Below are 20,660 nucleotides of genomic sequence, written 5' to 3'. Positions count from 1 at the left end.
TTTATCTTGTGGGTTGTTTCCTGTCTGAACTGGTCAGTATCGATCATGAGTGGTCCAAGGAACAGCGGTGAACTGGTGACAGGGTTAATGAGTGGCCAAGGCCGAGTGAAGTGTGGTCCGTGTGGTCCAATCCAACAGACGAGCTCCTGTAGCTCACATTGCTGAAAAAGTTAATACTGTTAATGTTTGAGAGGTCAGGACTGTTTTGGCAGCAAAAGGGGGACCAACACAATATTAGGCAGGTGGTCTTAATGTTATGACTGATCGGTGGCCATGAGGTTTTGCCTGGTCAGAGTATATAAGACACTAAGCAGAGGGTTAGGGCATTGCTCACGGGCCTCACAGTGGCAGCTTGGTGGGGCTGGGACTAAACCACTACCACTTTCCATCATTATAGTGTTAATATCAGAACCACATTATATTATGGTATCCAGTGATGCACATCTGTAAGAGTGCTGTGAGCGGTAAATGATTGCATCTAACCTGCCTGTACATGAGCAGCTCGGATCTGCGTAACTGTTGCGTGAGCGCTGTTGAGTAACAACGAAATGTCTGTGTGTATTATACTACTTATAGCACGGCGTGTATCTCGAGCTCTTCAGCTACATCCCATAATTACTTTAGCAGTCATGTCATTGGTCTACATTTGTATGATCGGGTTATTGACTGATTGTACTGAGTGTAAAATAGCAGTGTGGGTAAAAAAAAAAATAAATACAATAAATCACTGAAACGGGAATTGATGCCCATTTCCAGAACGTGTGTGTGGGCGGCTTTTTTTCTGTGACTGCCTCGGGTGGAACCGGTGCGAGCTCGCAGCCAATCAGAAACCTTGCTCTGCGTGACCGCGTCGCTTTGCCAGCCTATCAGGAGTCTCGCCACTCCTGGCAACTGGGTTGCGCGGTGAGTCATCTGGCAGCGCCTCTGAAACAGACGCACTTGTTGAGTCGCGCTCGTTCATGTAGCGGCTCTGTTTCATTCCGAGGGAATAAAAAAAAAAAAGAGCGTACGAGCACATTTAGAGAAACAGAACCAAGAAAACATGCACTGAGAACCTCCGATTGAAGCTCCAGGAAGCCAGACGGTCAGTTAATTGCCGATTCATCGCTCCTTGCTTCGCATCCAGGTAAGAGCTTCTACTGTACATGCCCGTGTGTGTGTGTGTGTGTGTGTGTGTGTGTGTGTTGGTTCTGCCTCTGAGCTCAGCATCAGTGAAGAGAAGTCATGTGTATGGGCTCATCAAAAGCCAGGAGGAATAAAAAAAAAAAATCCCCGGAGAAAACCGCTGAAAACAGATTTTCGAGCATTCAGGGCTGTCAGCAGTGTTTCAACTATTACTACATGTTTATTGTGCACACTGTTAATAATGAAGTGCATTATATATAGTCACACAGGGCAAAGCAGCAACAATCTGTTTATTACTGATATTTATACTCTGACACCTCCAACTGTACTGAATGTATTATTATCATTATAATTATTATTGGGAAAAAAAATAGCACACCCAGAATAAAATACATTGTTGTTGATATATCACCTATTAGGATTTGACAGTGCACATATGAATGAGAGTTATGCTTCTTACCTTCAGGAAGATAAGAAGAACTTCCTTATAATGAACCTTGTTCATTGTATTCAGGCAGAAATATTCAATTTCTGCCAATTTCTGGGGAGTGGTGGCTCCAGTGGTTAAGGCGCTGGATTACTGATCGGAAGGTCGGGGGTTCAAGCCCCGGTATTGCCAAGCTGCCACTCTTGGGCCCTTGAGCAAGGCCCTTAACCCTCTGTGTGCTCCAGGGGCGCCGTATCATGGCCGACCCTGCGCTCTGACCCCAGCTTCCAAGAAAGCTGGGATATGCGAAGAACAACATTTCACTGTGCTGTAATGTATATGTGACAAATAAAGGCTATTCTATTCTGGCTATTTCATTATAATTCAATACATTTTTATGTGTATAGCCCTTAAAACAATGGACATTGTCACGAATCAGATTTACACAGATAAAGCGGTAATAAAAGAATGTATACGTTTGTTCCATATAATTTTAAGTTTGTCCCTAATGAACAAACTAAGTGGCGACTGTGGGGGAAATAGTTTTAACAGCCCTAAAGTCCTAATACTTCTTTTTTGGGTCATTTTTCATTAATAGCTTTTGTTTATAGATTAGAAATGGAAAGAGATAGAATTAGAATGCTAAGAGACTTTATGAAAAGCTATGATATTATTATACTTGTTCTTAATCGTTATCATAATATAGTTATAATAATCGTAATCCTTTTTCTTCTTCTCATTATTATTATTATTATTATTATTACTACTACTACAATTCCCTTGGCTATTTTACAACTGTTTTTGCTTTTTCTTTTTTGTATTTTGTATTGTTTATCAGCAAGGTATTGAGTTTACTGGCCATAAACCCTTTAATGTATGCCTTGCGTGTTCATTTTGATACTCTTTTTCATTCCATGGTTGCAGCCACCTACGCTGTGGTCTACTTTCTCAGTCTGTGCGAATAGTATACACTGTGGATACACAGCTTCCCCCTCACTCTAGCTTATTGGTTATAACTTGGCATTTATAATGGCTTGCCACAACCAGTATGCAGTGTTTATATTTTTGTTCACCTTTCAGAATTACTTTCAGAAGTCTGCAGGAAGTTGTGGCACAGCAGCCAGTCATTTCGACACAAGTCTTATGCACGGTGCAAATTTTCACACCATGCTTTTGAGTGACCTTGTTTGCATGTGCAGGTCTTGCTCAGGTTCACTTCTCCTATGGTCAGGATAAGGGTGCGGTGTTTGTTAATTAGCGGCTGCGTGTGCAGCTGTGCATGAGCCCCACCTCTTTCAGTAAACACAACCAAGCGCACGGTTTCCCAAGACCCTTGCTTCTGTGAATTTGGTTTTGCTCTTTCTCTACAAATAACTGTGATCCTGGTGTGAAATTTAAGTCTTTTAACCGGCTTGGTGTGTTTGTTGTGCCATCAGGACGAGTGTTTTTCATGTCTACACACCGACTCTCACTGTGGCCATGTTTGCACGCTCTAATGGGCTATGTGGTCTTCATACTGACTTCCCTGCCAGAAATCAGCACAGGTATGCCTCTTTCTATTAGCTCCCATCCAAACCACTACAGACAGAAGTGATAAAGCCAGTACTGATTATTATTTGTTGTCTTCCACTATCATTCAAGTTTTTGTTATTAAAAAAATACCAAACCCAAAGTCATTTTACCTGGATCTCGTTCTTTTGTGTCCTGGAACTTTCAGGTCAGAACTGTTCTCACCCGATTATCCCCGAGCATGGCGGCTTCTACTGCAAACCTTCTCCATGTAGAGGCTTCCTTCCAAAGAGTCGTATCTACTACTTTTGCGAGTCGGGATACGTTCTGTTAAACAGCGTCCATCACTCCAGCTGTCGCAAAGGACGATGGGAGCCAAGTATCCCCACCTGTGTACCTAACACGGGTAAGACAGAATGGTCAAACATATATATTTTTTATTTGTTGTGGAAAATATATACTTTTGCAGGGTGAACATTTAATGGCATGCAATGTGCAGCCTTGTACACTATATATCCAAAAATATGTGGGTCCTTAATCATCACATCCACATGTGAGCCATTCTCATGCTGTTGCCACACAATTATATAGAATGCCATTGTATGCCACAGAATTACAGTTCTGTTTTGCTGAACTAAAGAGCCCAAACCTGTTCCAGCATGACATTGCCTCTGTATACAAAGCAAGCTCCATGAAGACAGAGCCCTGTGATGGACCTCTGGGATGGACTGGAAGTCAGGGTGCACACCAGTCTTTACCAGACATCCGTGCCTGAGTTAACTAATGCTCTTGTGGCTGAGCAAATTCCAAAATCTAGTAGAAAAGCCTTCCATGAAGAGTGGAGGTTATTATAAAAGCAAAGCTGGACTAAATATAGAAGCACATACTGGTGTGATGGTCATGTGTCCACAAACTTTTTTTTAATAGCGTATGTGTATGTTATATACAGTATAAATAAACTATGACTGCAGACATATTTACCTTTTCTGGGGATTTTAGACTTTCCATAGCAGCGGATCCCGATCTGGACTTGTAGTAGCACATGTGCTGACCATTTAATTGAATTGCTCTCTCACATACCCACTTCCATGCAGGAAGTTCTGTCTGTAGGCAGACTGGGAGAACACTAATATGTGTAGGTCAGGAGTTGCTCCATGTTCAGTATTGGGGTCTTGTGTTTATAGGCAGGAAACATTTATTGGATGACCTACATAAAGCCCTGTATTGTATCAGGGTGTGAGGGAACTAAAAACCAGAAGATTGACTTATAGCTCAGCATCTGTTTGCTTCCTCTTTTAAACTGAGCCACACAGATGCAGGAAACCAATAGTGCGAACAGGAAATGAACACAGCCACCATACTAACCAATATATCTTTTTCTGTAATGCATTTAAAAGCCCCAGAAAAGTACTGCGTCATTAGTTTAAAAGATTTTCCTAAACCACTTGAAGAGACACTTTCCTCATATTGCTTTAACTTCCTGTCTCCATTACAACAATAGTACATCCGGAAATAGTGTTTTTGGCAGATCAGTTTATAGATTATCTGCTGTACGTGTGCTGTGTGTGTTCTCACAGCTGGACATGCTAAATATGAAGAAAGAGTGAACAATTCTATCCCGAGTGTGGCTACGACTGCTGTGGGCGTTTCTATTTTTCTTCTCACCACCACAGCTTGCATGGTCATCAAGTCCCGACTCTACCCTTGCCAGTCTCAAAGGTACAATGCTCCACTATTCCATAGATAGAGCTATCTATCTATCTTTCCATCCATCTTTCCATCCATCCATCTAACCAGCCATCTATCTATCCATCCATCCATCCATCCATCCATCCATGTTTGTAATTCTGAAAAGGCTAGTCAAGCTACTCTCATTATCTCTCAATAACTAATCAGTTCAATAATATTAATTATTGCTGTTCAGTGTGTATTTCATCACTGGCTTGATTAACCCTCTGTTGGTGCACATAGTTATTTTTTGACACTTTTTCAGCAGGCGATCGTCTGATCAGTTGGACTTGATGGTGGACGGCTTGCCTGTCTCTCTGCCCACCTATGAGGAGGCGGTGTATGGAAGTTGGGGTCAGCGCATCCAGCCCATGCGTGGACCCACACAACTACTGCTGGCCTCGTCGGAGAACAGCCCATTATCATCTCTGATCCAGTCAGGTTCCAGTAACTGCACAGACAGTTCGAATCAAAGCTCAGAGGCACCGCCGCCTTATGAAGAAAGGCAGCCACGCTCTGTGGATGGAGGAAATGAGGGTGAAGCACGGGCTTCTCACATTGCACTTTCTGTTGAAAAGGACAACTAACTGCTGGGTGTGTGAGCTCACCTTCAGCTTAATGATTGTTAATGCTCTTTGCCATGCTTTACACCTGTTAGGGTAGTTTAACGTCAGCTTTAAAGGGTTTTGATTACATACGATTATTTTTGGCCTTTTTTTGATTTTAATGAACTCATGCAACTGGTAGATATTTAGCCACGACTGCAGAGTGTGATGTGCACAGTGATAATGATTGTTTCAATGTTTTCAGTGGTCCTGGAGACATGTTTATTGTTTCCCTCAGTGAGGGGACCAAAGTGGTCTTGTGGACTGTAATAACACATACGTTACCTTAGTTAATTGTGATTTTCTGTTGTATGACTGCAATTGAATCAATCGGACTCCAGCACAGAACTGGTGGTGTCACGTCCACATATTCCACATGTACAGATTACAGATTATTTCAAAGCAAAGGGCTTGTCTAGGTGCTGAGAAGCTTTTGGATTCAGTCATGGATCCTTAAATCTGTTGTCAATTATTACGACTGCTGATGAATGTTCTTATTTAACAGATCGAGTATAGGGTGTGTGTGTATATATATATAGATAGATAGATAGATAGATAGATAGATAGATAGATAGATAGATAGATAGATAGACAGACAGACAGACAGACAGACAGACAGACAGACAGACAGACAGATAGATAGATAGATAGATAGATAGATAGATAGATAGATAGATAGATAGATAGATAGACGATGCAGTGCATTTAGGGGACCTCACGTAATTATTGCTTCCTTATTATTTATTGCATTAGTAAACATTCAGAAAGCATGAACATTCCATGTGTTATAAAAAGTTGTTAACCAAATTATTGATTAATAACTATTGATTTGTGGAGTTAATTTGAATTCATTATTGGTATAATTATTTGCCTATTTCAAAGATCGATTAACATGTGTTAGTTACGTTGTCAACGTGACAGTGTATTAATGCTGGAGTTCATCGTTTTTTCACATTAACTAATGTCTAAAATAATGGCAAACCTTCCACCTAAAGCCACGCTATCTGCTCTCTGATACTGGTTAAAAGATGGTGTGTATGTGATCTATGCTTTTCTTTTACTATGAACAGTAATTTGTTAAAACAGCTACTTTTTTTTACATTTGTATATAGCATTTAGAAAAAATATATATTTAATGTACAGATATAAATGGCTTATAAAATAATCTTTTTGAATGGAAAATGATTAAAACTAATTTTTAAAATGACCCATGTGCTTTATCTTTGGAATGTTTTTGGTTGATTTCAGGTAAAGATTGTTGGATTTGACTTTTATAGTTCCTGCTAGTTTTACAAATATGGTTGAGCGATTGATTCCTGTTTCCCATCTTACTTTAAACCTTAATATATTTAGAGCATTTGTGAAGCTTATTGAAAGTCTTTATTCAGTCATCTTTATTCTGCGTAAGTGTAGTCGCTACTCAAAAACGAAAATACAGCTCTGTTGAAAAGCAGGCCATGTCTTCAAACGATTACACTGTGAGGAAATATTATAAAATAAAAAAATGGAGGAAGTCTATTTTTTGGAACAGGGACATGGGTGTAGGAGTGGTGAGGCAACAGGGAGGAATGGAGGTGGTGGGTGAGAAAACTTCATCACAGGGAACAGAAGGAGAGAGATTTTTGCTGAAAGTTGTAGAAATTAGGTGTTGTTTCAGGCATAGTTTTTCCTTTCAAATGTCACCAATTGCATAACCCCTTTTTGTAATGAAAGCGGACAGACATACTGATCCCTTAGTTTATTTACACATATAGTAAAGTGTTGTCTCTCTAACGTAACATTTCTAGGATTTCTTTCATTTTAACTCTTGATTAACAATGTAGGCCAAGTCATTTAAAATTATGTTTTTTAATATCAATTACTATCATACTGGAATATACGGTTACAGAGAAAGGGAAGGGATAGTCTGTAGTACACCAGTCATGTACACACACACACACACACACACACACACACACACACACACACACACACACACACACACACACACACACACACACACACACAGAGAGTTGCTGGGTTATAATATTTTAATGCCATTAATGGTCTGTTTCTGCTTGCTTATTTGAAAAGAAAATAAACTGAATGTCATACATAACCAAAACATCATACACTCAGTTTTATTGTACTTCTTTTTTTTTTTTTTTTTTTTTTTTAAACAGAAGGTAATTCATGGTTACATTTTAGGGTTAAAATTTAAAATTAAAAACTTTAAAACAAGACATACAGAATTTCAGACAGCAAAATAATAAGAAAATGTACAAGCAAGGCATTGGTGTAATTGCCCTTCAACATAGCTTGCAAGGCCCCCCATCCCCTCAAAACAATAATAAAAAAAAAAAAACATTACTGAGAACAAATCCATGAACAAACAGTTTTCATTCGAGATTGAATACTGCATCGTAAGAGATCAAACTAGCCCGTATATTAAAAATACTACATGATTAAAATCCAACACATACAATGATTAAATGCAAAAAGACAGATTAAAAACACTTTCTGGCTACTGTCCCCCAAACTGCTACACCTCAAACACGCCAAATTCCTATTTACATTGGATACTACAGTGAAGAGCAGACAAGATTGAAGATCACGTTATATTGCAAAAGGACACAAAGATACAAGATAAAACAAATGAAACTGTATTTTTTTACATACATATAACATATGCAAAGGTTTATATATATATATATATATATATATATATATATATATATATATATATATATATATATATATATATATATATAAACTGCTCAGTAAAAAGATTACAGAAAAAGGCAAGGACTTCCTGTGTGCGTTATGTACGGCATTAATCAGACATATACATTCCTTGATTTAAAAGTGAGCCTTAAAATGAACCTAAAAGTCACTCATTTCTGATAGAAAAAAAAAACAAGAGAAAAAGCCTCATCATTCTTAACCACAGGATGAAGAGGGGGGGTTACATAATAAACGTTGTGGTTATTTTACTTAGACCTCCATAACCACAGCAACATCAGAAACTAAATTAATGGTTAGGTGAACAATTTCTTTGACCATGTTCACTCTTGTACAGGAAACAATGTAAAGGAAGAAATCGGAATAACATTGTCCTCATCCCAGATTGCACAATATTTTGCAAACTTTCATCTAAAGTCTGCTTTATTTTCTGAGAGTGTTGGTATCTGGACAATTGTTGGTTTCACAGCATCAGGCAGCTCTTCTTGAGTCTGAGGTGGTTTTTTTGAGGCAGGACTTTTTTTTTTTTAGTTAGCGTGGTGTGACTGATGGCGACACCCGTGAGAAATTTTTGCTTGGAGGATGGCAAGTCAAAGCCAACTAACGTGAACTCGGTTCTCGCAACTCAGTCGGCACAACAAACCTGCATGGATCTGTTCTATTCAGAAGTGGATTTAATCCGCAGGTGATTGATCACCGGGATTTCCTGAACTGTGTTGTGACTATTACACAATTTATTATGAATCCTTAATAATAAAAATGGCAATAAAGCACCTTGGGTTTTTGCATCATCATTGACTTCTCATTTTTCTTCTCAGGAGAGTGATGATATAGTCACGGTTAAAGCCAATAAATCAGGGGGATGTGCTACAAAAGAATCCCTCATCAAACCTGTTGAAAACAAGAAAGAGAGAAAACAAATTTAGCTGTAAAAAATAAATGCATACTTCAAAAAAACATTTTTGAAAAAGAGAGAGAGAGAGAAAAAAGAAAAACAACATCCTATTTAAAACAAAAGCCATCGCTGTTTCTCTGAAAATGTTTTGTACACTGAACTGTTTATACATTTATAACGAACTGCTATAATACTGGACCCTTCATGAGCATAACATAAGAATTACTGCACTTTTTGTAGATCCCTCAGTTAAAGTAATTTTAAAAGTGATTTTAAGTATGGAGTTGATTTCCATGTTGGCAGTTATAATTAATTGCAGTTAATGCTCAATATGACTGAATGAAGAAATATCACTACCAGAGAAGCAAACCATCATTAAGATGATAAATCTGAACAAATCCATACAGAAAAATATCCAGTATGGCTAAATCAACTGCAAGCTAAGGAACACCACAAGGCCTAGAAGACTACATTGAAAAAATATGGTACATGACAAATTCTTCCCTGGTGAAGAAAATAAAACCCTTCAAAACAGTTCAAGAGAAGATCAAGAACTTCCTCCAGGATGTAGGCGTATCTGGGTGAAAGTCAACAATCAAAGAGAGATCTCTCCAAAGAAAGTAAAGAGGGTTTACCACAAAATCTATATAAATTATAACTCTCAAAAACAGGAAGAAGAGATCACGGTTTTACCAAAAACATAAAACGAAATGCCTGTACATTTGAGACAAATATCTATTTGTACTAGATTGATGGAAAAAGAAGAGAGTGGATGAAAAGACAGAACTGCTCTTGACCCAAAGAATAACAACTAATAGCATGGGCTGGTTCCCTTTTATTGATCGCCAAAAGTAACAGGATTTTCTGCTCAGATTTAGCTTCAAAGCTTAGTGTATAGTCCTTCACAGTGCAGATAAACACAGCAGCCCAAAACTTTTTAAAAGCAGTGTAGAATGTTCTGTGGTGGCTGGTCAGTCATGTGACCTAAAGCCAGCTAAGCATACTTTCCAGTGATGAATACAAAAACGAAGGCAAAAAAAAGACCCCCAAAACAAGCAAGAACTGAAGAGAGCTGCAGTAAAGACCTGTCAGAGAATCAGCAGTGATGAAACAGTGTCTCCTGACGTAAATGGGTTCCAGACTTTAACCAAATGAAAATAAGTAAAAAAAAAAAGTTATACAAAGTGAAAAATCTTTGCTAATATACTGAGTTGGTTACAGAAATAAGATTAATTGAGTCCAGATATTTGTTAATTATAAAGATCGCTGTAAATCAGACAAACGGTGTGTCAAAATGCAAAACTGGGTTTTAAGATGCAGTGAGAAAACTAAAATAAAACAGTGCCCTCTAGTGTGTACCTGCTGTTTCACCAAGTGATTGTGTTCCTCCCAGCACAGGGTCTCTGTCTGTCAGAAGTCGACTTTGTTTCCAACGCTCAGGCTCCAGCTCATCCAAACTGCCTGCAACCTGCAGGTCCATCTGATCCAAAACATACAATTGAAACATTTATTCGAACAAACACCACACTCCTGTTTACACCGCTAAGTATCCTTTACACCAGCTATTATTTCCTTACCATCGAGGAGTGTGCAAGCAGAAACTCGTCCTCTATGCTGAGATTCTTCCGTCTCTTCTCCCAGCTGGATGTTAGAGACGGCATGTCTTCCTCTTCCTCCAGGCCTCTGTTTAAGACCAGAAAAGATTCTTGTATCTCAGGCACACTTTCCTTTAGGCACAAAATCTATACCAAAGGGTTCTCTAACAGACACAGCTGATCTGATTTTCCAGGATATAAAACACATTTATGTTTTGTATAAAAGACTATTGCATCTTACACCTCTCACTGTAATAAGGGCTTTCCGAGTACAATATTTAGGCTTTGTTTATACATTTATACATTTAGCCTGACAGTCGAGTAAATTCACGTGAATTTGACTTCTTATTGAGGTAAATGTGAAGTATATTTTATTATTCTCTATAAAAATACCTTTTCTTAGACGTTGTGGTTGATACTTTAGCAGGCTGTGTCTCTGACTCAGGCAATTGGGGCAAGAAGGTCAGCTGGAAGTCTTCATCCATGGAGATGTATGGTGCCAACATATCCAGATCCATGTCATCCAGATCCTGAATTACAGAAGTATTATGATCAGCATTTCTGCTTGTACTTTCCATATGAAAATATGGTTCAGATCATTTCTGTGATGTTAGTGACCCAGCTACCTCCATTGGCTTTGTATGAGTCTCCTCAGGCTTGTCAGCAAAGAATTTCTCCACCTCACCAGTATCCATAAGAAACTCATCACCTGAGCTCTGAGGGCCACAACAAAAAAATCTGATGAAATTCCACAAAACGTCAAGAATATTTCAGAGCTTCACAATACAGTGCGTGACTCACCAACTCAGGGGAAGTGGGGCAGGAGCTGTCGAATATGGGTGAGAGGAGCTGGCGGAGTTTGGGGGTACACAGGTCCTTTGGACATTCGGGCACTGTGTTGGGGCTGGATGGTGGGCCGAAGTACAACTCGCTAGGCTCTACAGAATGGGAAAAAAAATTATTAAAAGTATATATATTGTGGAAATGTACAAGTTTAAATTCACACTTGAATTATACTTACTTTAAGTGAAGATCAAAAATATGTTGACATTATTTTAAATAAAATATTTTAGCAAAATATCAAGAGCTTTTCAAATATCTATCTTTAAAAGAATATCTATTTTTCAAAGAATGCCTGCCAAGAGAAAAAGTTTCCAGCTTGGCATAGGGTCAAACAAGGAACCAGAGATGCCTTACATAAGTGTAGAAATCCAAGTGCATCCATTCAATAAGTGTCTTTTAATAGAATCCTATAATATGAGAAGTGTGTTCATGCTTCACCTGTCAGTGGGATGATGGTATCTCCTGGGGCTGGTGCCAGCTGCAGCAGATCCTCTGGATTGTCCTTCAAACTGTGGAAAAGCTCACTGCTGCTGCTGCTGCTGCTGCTACTCATCTCATCCTCAGAGTCCTCCACTTTAATCAAATGCAATTTATCCAGCGTCATATCACAGCGTGTCTGCTCAATGGAGAACACCGTGTCTGCCTCCTCCACAGCACTGTAAGATAGAGAGAGCAATAAGACCTCACACACAAATAAGTGTTTTGGGTGATTCTAAGAGATAAAAGAAATGTTTTGGATGTGATATAAGCACCTGAGAATGAAGTTGAGACAGACAACAGCTTCAGGCTGTGAGGTCTTGTTGTTGTAGAGCACTGTGGCCTGGGTCTCTGTCCAAACAAATCCTCCGTTCTTAGCCAGGAAACGGTAGCGGCTAGTGCACACCTGACCTTTGGAGAGAACTGTAGTAGGACAGTACCAGTGTTACCAGAATGTCCAAATTCCTAAAAATATATATATATATTTTTTAATCTGTAATTATTTTTAATTACTTACGGATATGCAAGCTCCTTGTCAGATGATCAAAATCAAGTGCATGGAAGAAATCATAGGCAGATCGGCCAATTAGATCACTGGGATGGTATCCAACAAGCTCAGTCACCCTGTGAACACATGGACATGGGTCTCATTGTCCTTGACATAGTAAAATGTATGATAAACATGTTTAGTCTCTGCTCGGCATTGCCCCCTTGTGGTTAGAGTAAAAAAAAAAAAAAAGAGCTGAAAGAACACGATGTTCTATTTCTTCCAACCTGAATAAATAAAGCCCCATTCCTTTTGACAGCCACGACCTCAACCATTACAGATCATAAACATATTCTCCCACTGAAGCTTTAAATATCAGCATGTAGTCATACAAACGATTTCAAATAGCAAGAGTGCAATTTTTTATATATATATATATATATATAAACAAAAATTATATCAGGAATGAAATTCAACATTAAGGAGGACACACCAATCACCAACTAGTCTATAGCCTACTAATTTCTTTGCTTAAAAAAAATCCTTAAATGCACTTTCAATAAAATAAAATTAAAAGCTACTAAAGAAAATATTAGATCTTCGACCCTATTTGGATGAATTCCAAAACCTAATCTGCTGGTTACAAAGGCTGGACAGATAACTAATGACCTTAAATATGTTTACATTTTGGTGCATGGTTGGTGCAGAGTGCCAAAAACAAGCATTGTACATTCATCATACCAGAGATTTTTACCACCAAACTCTCCCGTTTCATAGCGCTCAAAAAATAACTGCTGACTAAACAAAATTTAAAATAGCTACCCTCAGTTTCGTTCACCTCAGTGAATCTAGTATATCAGTGCTAGATTTAGTAAACTTTAGCTGTTTGTTTTAAAAAGTGCTTATGTTCCATTCGAAAAACAAGATTTGTGCACGTAGGCTCAGTACAGTTATTCTTAGTGCCAAGTATGTCTAGAGTGCACACACTCACGGACAGAGACACACACACACACACACACACACACACACACACACACACACACACACACACACACACACACACACACACACACACACACACACACACACACACACACACACACACAAACTCTGCTGACCTATCTGGTGAATATGAGAAGGGGTGTGTACTTTAGAGAATGGCCTGCACTCTTTTAGGGAGGCACGAGTGGTGCCGCGTGCTTACCGGCCGTCACACTGATTGAAGTGCAGGTCCATGTTGTGGCGTGTGAGGAAGGTGTTGCTGTCCAGTGGGAATTCAACACAGCTCGGGTGGGGGATGGGCTCACACAGCAGGGTCATAAAGCTCACTGCAGGGGAGAAGCCTTCCCCTTCCTGGTTTAATGTCTTCATGTGGCCTGTGCAGTGAACCACCTGAACACAGAAACAGAACAATAAAATCTCTGCTTGGAGATTTCCAGCCACGCTTCTGTTCTGTCTTCTGATGATTCTCTGGTAACTTTTCTAGTTTCAGGTCTGGGTTCAGATCAGATGTATGGTTTCTTGGATTTCAGTTCTGGCTTGCATGTACACCAAATGATTTGTTGTTCTTTTTTATAGGCAAGGTCAGTGAAAGGCAGCGTATTATTAAATACATATTCAAATTAAATTACTGCACTGCATGTGTTGAACCGGTTTCTCACTTAATGAACTGGATCAGGTGGGAGCAGGAAAAACCAGAAACGGTACAGTGGCTGAGGCCTGGAGATTAAAACTCTAAATGAATCTAAATTAAACAAACTATCAATCATAAATGTCATGCAAATTCATGTACGAGATTACATCTCGTACATAAGCGATCAATTCCCTGTTAAATTCATATCAAAGTTTTGCAAGTGAGACAAACATGTTCTGGGCCAAACAGCTATCTCATGCCACTCAGTTATTATTGCAGTAGATAGAGTACCTTCCAGGTGGCAGATTTCATGTTCACGGTTTTGCCACGGCTTGTAAGTGTGCTTTTCAGTCTCAGGAAGAAGTTGCACTCTGTGAAAATCTCAGACTTCTTCTTAAAGAGCCCTAATATTAGAAAGACAAACAGACACTGTTAATGAACCTGCTTCAGTTAACATTCTTGGACCACATTACGCAACAATCTCCTTCAACTAAGAACTCAAAGATTATTTTACCAGGTTTGGTGGTAAGAAGGTCTCGCAGCTCTTCTTGATCGCATGGATGGATGTAATCGTACACACTCTGGCCGAGCAACTCCAGCTAGATGATATGGCAAGCAATAATCAGAAAGATGCAGCCACCATGCAAATCGTTCACACTGCCACATACACAATGAGGCAATTTAGACTTTATATGTAGCTCAGATAGATCTAGGGTTAGTCTAAAAAAACAAACAAACAAACAAAAAAACACCACAATGTTTATCTGCACTGTGTGGGGAAAGAAACCAAGCAATTACACTACAGATGAGGTAGACAGAGTTTAAGTTAAAATGCTGGCACATTTATTTAAGTAAGAGATGCACAATAAAAATAATCCAGGCACATATTCCTTTCTAAAGCTTTATATAGCATGGTCCATTTTAATAAAGACTCACATAGCTTATACTAGGTGTGTGTCTCCTCAGTGTATTTATATGTAGAATGATATGTAAAAGACAGTTCCCACAGAATTCATGCTGCAGAGAAAAGTTTCCACTTTAAGGGCTTTACTGACCTGCGTGATGCCGATGAACTTGCTGACATTATCAGAGAGGAAGACCATGTCTCCGTCTTCACTTAAGACCAGGATAAAGCCAGCAAGTGCCTGCTGGTAGAACGCATCAGTGGGATCATCTTCTTCCTTTGCTGCCGGCGATGCCTTTGTCCATGCTGCAGAAAGTCAGCGATAGCAAAAACAACATTGACCAAAAGCACAGATTAGAGCAAACATGGTCTATAATAGGACTATTACTATACAACACTGAACTTGATAATAATGCCATGCCCCTGTGTAAATGTGTCCTGCAAAGTACCATGCTGGTACGATCATCAAATCAACTTACAGGAGTCGAGAAGGTGGTGCATACGCAGATAGCTGAGGGTCACCCTCATGATGCCAGCTTTGTCTAAGTGGGAGGTGATGCGGCGTGACAGGGGCAACGAGTGGGCAAGCTCGTAGAACACTTCTGTCTCCTGACTCCGTCTACAGCGAGCCGCATCCCGCAGACGCACCTTTCTTTGATCCGAGCTCGACCTGAGAAGAGAGTGATGTAAGAAAATAATAAGCGGGTGCCATAACTCTGAGACAAAGACAGGGCGTGTCAGATCACAAGCCTGACTTAAATGCGGTGTCTGCTTTTGGAACACATTTCAAAACAAAGTGTTTTACAGTTCATCATATATTTAACATTTAAGTTAAGAAAAGAAAAAAAGCCCAAAGGATTTCTGACCAAGATGGCGTCTCCGACAATTATTACTTTTGTGAATGCAGCAATTTCTATCCAACTTAAGCAAATATATTTCCCAAAAAATGTATTAGCATACATTTCTGTAATAAACACTTTTATCACAAACTCAAATTAAAATTTAAGTAAACATATGAGTAATAAGTGAAACACCACTCAATCAGAACTAATCAGATTTTCCTCTCTCACATTTGTCTCAGCACAAACTTGCCCCAGGAATAATGCTCTGCTGCTGACAGGTTTTGTTTTGCCAACTCTAGCATAGTCAGAACAACTTTCACTAAAGAAAAACAACCCCCATTTAACTCTTTCTAACTCTCTTTTCCCCTCCCCCCCCACAAAAAAAAAAAGTCTGGTGTCTGTTAGGCATCTGAGCCCATCCTCCAGGCCCCTTCTGTCGACCCTAACCCCAGCACCCCACCATGAGACACCAGCTGAATCCTAAATGTGCCTTAAAGTAGAGTTGTGTACCGTTTAAAATCCCACTCCCAACAATCCCAAAGGATTTCTGACCAAGATGGCGTCTCCGACAATTATTACTTTTGTGAATGCAGCAATTTCTATCCAACTTAAGCAAATATATTTCCCAAAATATTAGACACCAAAACCATTATGCCAGAAAATAACTAAATAAATGTGTTGCAAAGTGAAATATGTGCACCTGATGCAGACTTATAAACTTTAAGGTTGTTTATGAAACTAAATTCCAGCCTATTCTGTGACATTTTGGCTGAGGTCTTAATTAATACATTTCTCATATTGTGACCAGAAGCCACTTTTCATGAGAGAAATCTCTGTGAATTTAACATCTGGTCATGTAAGTCATGTGGTTTAAACAGCATGGTTTATGGTTAAAACCAAAGAAGGAATCGACAGAAATAATATTACATATTATATAAATATTAGAGTTTCTCTGCATTCTCTCTCTTAAAAAAAAAAAAGAAAAAAAAAAAAGAAAAAGATTGGAGCAAAAAAAAAAAAGTCAATAATGAAGTGTGAACAACTTTTATGTCGTCTTTTGAACGGTTGTTTGTGTTGGGACTTCAGCAAATGTTGTGGTTTGCTACATGTTTCTCCCAAAAGAGATGAGAAGATAAACAGAACAGTAATATAGTAAAAAATTGGTCAAATAACAAATGAGCAAAATGTGCAGTTTGACTACTGTATCTTAAACTAATAAACATCGTAAGCATAGAAAACAACAATGTTCCTGCAGGCTGTGCTCCAGGAGTTACTGGTTGTTGGTTACACTACCAACAAAAGTCCTGATTGCATAAACACATTATTTGTTGATTGCCTGTTTACTTTTTAGAAACTTTGTTATTGGATTATTGGTATACATGTTTTGGGTCATTTTGAGTTCTTAATTTTTATACAACACTACCTTCCCTTTATTGAAAGCCATGTGTGTATATGAAGTGTGAACTATATACAAAGTCAGCAACAATAAAAAATAATAATAATAACATGCCTATTCTACTGCTCTTTGGTTTTTATGACAAACAGTGGACATTTAAATCCAATATTAAAATTTAAGACTATAGAATCCAAGGCAAACACACCACAATTCCACCTGGGACAAAACGATCAGATTAAACACTATCCTAGAAAAAACATTATATGAAGCATTAGAGCGTGATGAAGAAAAGATGTGGCTGCACGCAGGAACATGACTGACTTTATTCAGTTCAGCATGACCAACTTTCTAAACCCCTGTGGAGTTTGTGACATTCAAAAATTCTTGCTCCTATAGAACAAAAATCTTGTGGAATGTCAAGAACATGGTGTACAGAATCTGACCAGGACAAGAGTTTCATGTGTAGACAGGATATCTAGAGATCATACGAATGAAAAATGTAATCCAATATGAAATTAGAGCTGCATTATACTCTATTTAGAGGCTATGTTACATAACTGGATAGTAGTTATAAGAGCTATTAATGTATAACCTATTTATACACACTGGCTCACTTTAATACTTTACTACTTTATAATAAAATGTCCTGAGAATGCTTCAACAAGGACGTCTTTAGTCAGGAAACCTTTATTATTATTAAAAAAAAAATCTCTCTGTTAAAGACTCTAAAAGACTCGGCTGAATGTGGTATTCTCTGTATTCCAAAGTAGTTTAGTATTGTCAGAAACTTGTTCTGGGAGATGCAGAATGCTACAGGTCATTCAGGTCAAGCCCCAGGCCATCACAAGTCTAAACAGAACTAAACTGCCATTGGGGGAGGGGGAAAGAGACATTTTTTAATAAACTTCTAAATTTACTAGAGTACATGCGAGTTAGAGTCACAACAAGAAGGCTTTCGGAGTTTCATTCTTACTATTAATACTAAGGGACATTATATAAATACACTTATTTTAAACAAAAAATATATATATATATATATCTAAAAAGAAAAAATTATAAAACGATTAACAAGATGCAGTTCCAGAAGTTATACTTCCATTTTTAATTAAATTGTGATTTCACCATATTTCATTATAACACTATTTTATTAAAGACATAGCAGATCAACAGATGAGTTTCTAAATCTTGGCAGCTGGAGCGAGTAAAACTGATGATCAAACATGCTCTTAAAAAATATGTCCCAAAAATAAAACAAAAACCATCAAAGTTAGGTGGCACGAAATGACAAAAAAACTAAATTATCATCAAGATATTATTTTAATAAATGTTAATTTGATCAAATGTTCATTTCATGCATAGTGTGAGTGATAGAAAATTATTATTATTATTATTATTATTATTATTATTATTATCATTATCATCATCATCATCATCAAAATATGAATGTCAGTTTTGAAAAAGAGTAACTGGAGTCCTGGATGTGAAAAGTTCAGGAGAGAACAAGCTTGAAGTGAAATGATAAAAAATAAATAAAAATAAAAAGAATAATGATGATGCAAAGTATATTTGAATAGTTTGGGTTACACTCCTTAAATATCTGTACAGAGATATGTGATAAAGTTGAAGACCTGTGCTCTAATTCATAAGGCCAGTTGTTTTGAATGAGAGCATGTAAGAGTGTGTGCGCGCGCGTGATTGTACGCGTGAGTGTGTGTGCGCGCGCGCGTGGAGCTCTGACGAGTTTCCGCCATATTTTGGGAACACAGAGTTCTCAGCTGACACCAAGCCCCAAACCTTCGCACGCAACTCTTCTCAGTGCTTGACTGTGAGGCAGAGATATTATATGACCCAAACATTTTAATCCCAATGCCTTCCATGAGCCAAGACAAGCCCACCCCCCCGGACGAGTACTTTCTGATTTGGGTTTGTTCGACAATATTGTGCAAAGGGTACATTTCCTGAACATTCTCCAAGTGTGCGCAGTTCAGCAGAGTTCACATTTGGAGGCGTGTTCATAAAAGCTTCATAAACAAAGCAGAGCTGCAGCAGGGAGGCGGCGTGTATGAAAGAAACACAATGTACCCTGCAGCCCAGACACTGGATTATAGGATACACTGCATCTAACCCATGCACGTTACCTTAAACACATCATTTATCTTTTGATTTCCACATTGGCATTTTAATTCATTTAATATTCAATTGCAATTTATCTTTCAAATAAAACAATGCAAAAACAAACACCAGGCACACAAAGGCAATGAAATGTAATCTACTGTAAATTAAGAGATTGTTAGAGAAATGGTCTGGACTGGTTGAATCTCAATTAACAAATCAATAAACAAACACACACACACACACACACACACACACACACACACACACACACACACACACACACACACACACAAACGGGCTTTAGAAAACTGCTTGTTAAATGAAACCCTAATAACATGGCTGGTTTGTGTCTCCTAACCCTGGCCCAGTGTTATGGCTTTTGTTTTCCACTTCATTCTGTAACTTACATTGTTTATATTTATACTACATTTATGAAGAATACACCAAACTCTACACATTTTGTCTCCTGGCCCGAGCACGCAGTTAAACCCCATCATATACATTTCACTCCCTGTATAAGTATGTATATTTGTGTGTGTGTGTGTGTGTGTGTGTGTGTGTGTTTTAGCCTGGTAGCTGCAGTTAGCCAGCTGTGCGTTAGTTTTCTGTCTCAGTCCCCTTGCAAAAGCACCCGATCGATAGAATAATTATTAATCCAGTATATTCATATACCGACCTTTTCGTCACAGTCGTCGTCATAGTGCAAGTGACGAAGCCCAAAGTTGAATGAAGATAATATTCCACTGATCAATCCGCGAGCAGCAGCTCAGCTCTTACACACATATACAGATCTCCTGCTTCCAGACCTCTGGGCTGTTGATCTCAATCTGCGCAGAAGGCGGTGTTTTACTACAATAAAAGTCACTTGCGTGTGTGTGTGTGTGTGTGTGTGTGTGTGTGTGTGTGTGTGTGTGTGTGTGTGTCAGACAGATAGACAGATAGATGAACAGGTGATGAATGTTCTTATTTAACAGATCGAGTATAGTGTGTGTGTGTGTGTGTGTGTCTGCATATAAATAGATAGATAGATAGATAGATAGATAGATAGATAGATAGATAGATAGATAGATAGATAGATAGATAGATAGATAGATAGATAGATAGATAGATAGATAGATAGATAGATAGATAGATAGATTTGTATGCTACATCAATGGACATAACAACAAAGATCATACAGATTTAACATTAACATTAATTAAGCGTTGACAGTAGAAAGAGGAATCAGTTATTATGTGCAAAAAAAAGTCCAAGGTGCAGAAGGACAGCATCAGAATAAGAGTACCAGAATTTGAGCAAAATGACAACAAAGTGCAGAATACAGCAGAAGAAAACATTCACAAGAACCCAAAAGTGGA

At 38.4% G+C, this 20,660-nt stretch overlaps 2 protein-coding genes across 4 annotated transcripts; one reads left to right on the top strand and one right to left on the bottom strand.

Moving 5' to 3' along the window:
* The first annotated feature begins 990 nt into the window (after window positions 1-990).
* Window positions 991-5,516, top strand: LOC310729477 (sushi domain-containing protein 6). Of its 2 annotated transcripts, none has more exons than XM_083547664.1 (5): window positions 991-1,126; window positions 2,989-3,096; window positions 3,270-3,467; window positions 4,639-4,780; window positions 5,058-5,516. In XM_083547664.1, the coding sequence occupies exons 2-5, from the start codon at window positions 3,003-3,005 to the stop codon at window positions 5,374-5,376; spliced, it is 753 nt and encodes a 250-aa protein (XP_083403790.1). In that variant the 5' UTR covers window positions 991-1,126; window positions 2,989-3,002; the 3' UTR covers window positions 5,377-5,516. The 2 variants fall into 2 exon arrangements, with proteins under 2 accessions (XP_083403790.1, XP_083403789.1); XM_083547663.1 differs by having other exon boundaries at window positions 5,055-5,516.
* A 2,761-nt stretch (window positions 5,517-8,277) lies between these two features.
* hif1al (hypoxia inducible factor 1 subunit alpha, like) lies at window positions 8,278-20,132 on the bottom strand. 2 transcript variants are annotated; one of them, XM_083547658.1, is made up of 15 exons: window positions 19,979-20,132; window positions 15,429-15,619; window positions 15,101-15,255; window positions 14,560-14,644; window positions 14,337-14,449; window positions 13,617-13,804; window positions 12,443-12,549; window positions 12,201-12,348; window positions 11,887-12,104; window positions 11,407-11,543; window positions 11,232-11,321; window positions 10,999-11,135; window positions 10,588-10,693; window positions 10,370-10,490; window positions 8,278-9,006 (listed from the first exon to the last, which is right to left on the bottom strand). In XM_083547658.1, exons 1-15 carry the CDS (start codon window positions 19,999-20,001, stop codon window positions 8,930-8,932), a joined length of 1,896 nt encoding a protein of 631 aa, XP_083403784.1. In that variant the 5' UTR covers window positions 20,002-20,132; the 3' UTR covers window positions 8,278-8,929. The 2 variants fall into 2 exon arrangements, 1 of the variants encoding a protein (XP_083403784.1); XR_014534571.1 differs by having other exon boundaries at window positions 8,616-9,006; window positions 10,588-10,752.
* Between the last annotated feature and the right edge of the window lie 528 nt (window positions 20,133-20,660).

Source organism: Silurus aristotelis (assembly GCF_946808225.1).
Source record: "Silurus aristotelis genome assembly, chromosome: 8".
In the NCBI taxonomy this organism is placed as follows: Eukaryota; Metazoa; Chordata; class Actinopteri; order Siluriformes; family Siluridae; genus Silurus; species Silurus aristotelis.
This window is presented reverse-complemented; position numbering and strand designations above follow the sequence as displayed.